Raw genomic sequence first — 5,025 nt, forward strand, 5'->3', positions numbered from 1 at the left:
GGCTGAAGCAGCAGTTCCCGCGGGAAGCCTCGCAGCTTTGCTTCTGGGCTCGATCAGAGCGCAGAGCATCGGCCTGCGGGTGCAGTGCGGGAGCGGGGTGGCGGTTGTTGGCAGCCTGGAGTTGGTTTGTGCCCTGTTAAAGTGCTTGGCTTACTCGTTGATGAGTGTACTGTGCTGTGCAATGGGAGAGCTAGGAGTTAGGCATGTTTTGGACTAATAAACAGGTTAATGAATGTCAGGTTTCTCCCTGGAAGTGCTCAAGGCCAGGCTGGACGAGGCTTTGAGCAGCCTGATCTAGTGGGAGATGTCCCTGCCCATGGCAGGGGGTGGAACTAGATGATCTTTATGGTCCCTTCCGGCCCAAACCATTCTATGGTTCTAAATCTGAGCATAGCTTGCACTTTCTTGCCTCTTTGTTACACGTGTATTGTGTTGGAAGCTCTATTTCTACTTTCTGCAACCACTAGTTGGTCTAATGCAGGATATTGTTTGTCTCTACAAAACAGATTTCCCATAGTTAGAATACAAGATTAGGTAATTGTATTCCAAGTAGTTTATGGAGAGACTGTGGTCAAAAGTTAACACTGAAGAAAGGCCAGATCTGGACCTAGAAGATAGACCTGGCAATACTCCATTTTAACAACGCAGTTGGCAATTTAAATAAAGAAAAAAGGGAATCCTTTGTTTAGTAGTATCTTGGAGTATTTATTTCATAGATAATTTACGGAGGACGTGCTTTAATCTCATTGTACTCTTGAGCTAAGTAAAGATTTCTGTTTCCCTTTTCTGGTCTTATGTTTCCATATGACTGTCATTGTACTGGATGTAGGGATTGGTTGTATCAGATTCTGAACCTCTGACTTCAGAACAGCCAGCTGAAAGGCAGTGGAGTGTGTGCAGAGTTTTTATTTGTTCTTGTGAAGTTTTTAATTCTTGTCCCTAAGGTAACAAGTATTTTATATTTTTGTTTATATTTTGAGGCATAATGTTTTTAACAACAGTGTTACTCCGCAAGAGAATCCCTGGAAAACAATGGATTGGAAAGTACAGGCGACCAAGACCAGTTACCCTTGCAATGAAGCAAGCAATGATCCGAAGGCTGGAGATCGAAGCAGAGAATGAATATTGGCTGAGTCGACCTTACCTGACAAAGGAGCAGGAATACAAACATAACACAGAAGAGAGACGTGCAAGATTTGAAGCTTTCAAAATCCGGATGAAAGCCAAGTTCCCCGAGCACAGATATATTAGTGATCATTTAAACCACTTAAATGTGTCAAGAAAGTGGACGTTTTGAATAATACAGCATATTTATATTTGGCATGTATTATGCACTGCCGTGGGATCTGCTGTCGTACCTATTATGGAAGTTTTTGTAATTCAGTATAAGACTGAGTGACAAGTGAGACTTTGCTCAGTATACAAAATCTTACATTAAAGTAGTCCTACAGAACAGTATGTGTTTTGTTATTATTGTCTCTTCAGAAAAGGACAGTTCTTTCTGTGGCTCTATACCATCTGCCTGCCTTTTCTTCAGGGGCTTTGCATAAAACAGCACGAGTCACCAAGTGCAATGATAATAATTTGAAATAGATTTGTAGCCTCTCTCATTTCCTTTTGAAAGGCAGGAGAACACACCTGCTGTGTTCCAAGGGATTATCTGCTCGCTTTCCCCTCCAAAGGGATGCTGGAGTATACATCAGTACTTGGGACACAGCTAATGCTGTGCGATGCTGTTTGAGCAGCCTGATCTAGTGAGAGGTGTCCCTGCCCACGGCAAGGGGGGTGGAACTAGATGATCTTTATGGTCCCTTCCAATCCAAACCATTCTGTGATTCTAAATCTGAGCATAGCTTGCACTTTCTTGCAGGCATGCAAGGACTAAGATGAACTAGAATTACAATGAGGCTGGAACTCTTTCATGAAAGAGTAAAATGTTCCATTAAAAAACAAATCTGGGAAGAGTTGTTGAATTTAAATGTCAGTGCCCTCTTACAGAGATTATTTCTGATCTAAAAGAAACAGAGCTGATCGCTGTTGGGAGTGGCAGTCTCATTTCCAAGTCATGTTTAGTGTCCCGAAAGAATATAATGACCAAGTGACCTGGAAGATATTTCAAGAGTGAGTGTAATCTTAGGTCTGTTGTAGCTGGAGTGTAAAAACTGGAACAGTTACAAAATGTTTCCCAGGTAGGCAGTCTAATACACACGTGCTACAGCTATGAAATTTTCAGTTTCTTTCACATACTTTTATTAAGTTGATGTTGCATTCACTGACGAACTCGAGTGTCAAGTCCATATTTTATCACTTTGGAAAACAAGTCTAAAACGGTACAACTTTTTATTTAAACGTGAACTGTACTTCAGAGAAGTATGAACAGGTCTCAACACTGATGTACAAAATCTCGAATGCACTTTCAATGGTTATAAATGGCTTAAAATAACGTTTATGGAAAGTACACATATGGGGAAATTTCACAATACAATTAAAACATGAAGGAACTTCCAGGCAGAGCAATGTGATTTTATATTTAATTCATTTATAAAAGCTCGTTTTAAAAAGTTACTTCAAGTATTAAACTATAAATGGCAACATGTTTGTTTTCTCGGTGCATAGGACTAGTCCTATCTGTAACATACAAAAAAAAATACAATAAATGTGTCATTACGCAGATCTTTTACACTTCATCTCAAACTTAAATACACCTCGTTACAAGTTTAGGCATTGCAATTAAAAAATAACTATGTGGAAGCAAAACAGCCAGGACATTGTGATTAGTGCAAATGTTGATGACCATTGCTGGCAAATACAAAAATAATTGCAGAGATAATTCAGGGACGTTTAATTCATCTAAGTTAAAGAGGGGACAGGACAGGCAGATTTAACAGCAGTAATGCTGCCTCTTCCTGTGATGGTTTTATGATTGTTGTTCAGAAAGATTTAAGTTTCTCCCAATAAAGCTGATCACAGCAACAGGCTGAGGGACAGAAGTGAGGGCAGAACACGCTCAGCATCTGAGTTGTCAGCTAAGCAACGTCGACGGAAGGGAACCCGCATGTCACCATTAATGCTTTGGTGCCAGTAAAGCTGATCCCAGTACTTCATCCCCAACACATCTGCTTCACTGCCGGGCATGTGCTTTGTTTCTTGGGGCAGGGGACAGGAAGAAAGATGGGGAAGCCTCCAAAAAACCAAGCAATCCTGTAAACATTATTGGACTTCACTACCTAAAGGAAACAAGATTCAAGTAACTGCTGCAGAAAACAAATGGCCAAACACCAGTTTTAATAAGCATTAAAACTAACTACAACTTGCAGTTTCATTACATTTCATTACAGTTACATAATTAAAAAGAATGCATAAAAAGAGCTGTCTATATATACAAAATAAATTGATAGAAATGAGTGTAGTAAATGTGTTCTGTATTATAACAAATCACTTTATACGCAGCTGCTCTCTTTGGTGCAATTTAGGGATAGAAGAGCCTCCAATGTTAGGTACTGTGAAAGGTGTGATCTTGATCTGCACTGAGTTAAAGAAGCTGCTGTTTGGAGTCTCTGTAAATGCATGCCCGAATCCCCGATACGTACAATTTTCGATAGGTTACTCAGAGGCCATACAGCATGAAGCTCAAAGCTGTGGGGTGTGGTGTTTTTTTTGGTTTGATTATTTTTATTTATTTTTAATAAATATGGTCAGTCAGTGCTCCAGATCTAGGCAGATCCGGTTAATATATGTCAGAGTTAATGCATGTCTCGGGGAAATCTGCCAGGCACTAATGCTGCTGCGAGCTCTGCTTTTTGCCGCCTCTTGGGGCTCTGGCGAGCTACAACCAGACCATCCTTCAGATAGATTAAAAGTTATTCGAGTGCCTATCAAATGGTATTGAACTTAACTAACACCTCCAAACCCCTAAAGATTACGATACAGAAGAGCCACACAAGATCAAATGAGGGAAGAAACAGCACCTGACGTCTATAGGCATTTAGCGCTCTGGAAAATGACCAGTTTCTAAGCAGAGCATACCCAAAGTAGCTTGGTGCCTGCAAATTCCACACTCAAGGGGCAGCTCTAGCAAAAACGTTACTGTAATTCCTGCTCAGATCACTAAAAACAGAAGTGCCCAAACTCCCCCTCTGAAATAACCTTCTGAATATTTAACGTGGGAGTTTTTAATCACAGGCTTATGATGCGTCTATCTCAGGGTAATACTGCAGGAAGTCAGTTATGACAGAAATCTGCACCTCCTCCTGTAATACGCCTTTGGAAGGAACAGCAATGCTGTGTATGTTGTACCTTCTGTAAATAAATAATTGTAAGAAACAGTACTAGCTGTGTAGTTTTAAGTATGTTCTATTTATGGATCTCTCTGCCTCATCTTCAGAGGGACAGGTTTATCATCTCAAAGACATTTCAGCAATCTTGAGAGAAATCCTGCCCTGTGTCAGGCTTCTGTCCTCACACTGGGAGTTTAATGTCATTTTGTGCACATGACTCTTGTGTAAATGTGTTTTTTGAAAAGAAAAAAGCAGTAAGAAATACTAAAGCATAGTTTCTAACTGCAGCCAACGCCAACTATCCTACAGTAACTACGATACTATTTATGGCTTGCAGTAGTAATTATTTTGATGGATCTAAAAGCTTAAGGGCTGCTATTTTTAGTGACCATCTAGGCATTTTCAAGACTTGCTGATAAAGAGTAGGTTAAAGCACAAAACCACTAGGTACAACACGACCCCAGCAACATGAACAGTTGTTTTCTCAGGATCCATCTCCCTCCTGGCTTCCTGAACTGGCGGGGCTGCTCTTCTTGCTGCGTTCCCTCCAAGCTTCCAGCTCTGCAGTGCATGGGGCACCAAGAACCTATTTCTGGGAGCAACCCTACAGCCGCTCTGCCTCTGCCAGCTGTGACACCCACATCTGCTTGCAACTCAACAGCCAAGCTGCTCTTTGTCCTCACTGACTTTTTAATTCCTGGTCTGCTCCCTCATTTGGCACAGGGTGTCCTTGCTTACGGCTAGGGAG

General features: G+C 41.1%; 1 protein-coding gene across 1 annotated transcript; it reads left to right on the plus strand.

Annotated features, from left to right (window-relative positions):
- The first annotated feature begins 985 nt into the window (after positions 1–985).
- Positions 986–1,297, plus strand: MRPL57 (mitochondrial ribosomal protein L57). The gene has a single exon (XM_009872393.1). It carries the CDS (start codon positions 986–988, stop codon positions 1,295–1,297), a length of 312 nt encoding a protein of 103 aa, XP_009870695.1.
- The last annotated feature ends 3,728 nt before the right edge of the window (positions 1,298–5,025 follow it).

Source organism: Apaloderma vittatum, unplaced genomic scaffold, assembly GCF_000703405.1.
Source record: "Apaloderma vittatum isolate BGI_N311 unplaced genomic scaffold, ASM70340v1 scaffold1217, whole genome shotgun sequence".
NCBI classification, from domain to species: domain Eukaryota; kingdom Metazoa; phylum Chordata; class Aves; order Trogoniformes; family Trogonidae; genus Apaloderma; species Apaloderma vittatum.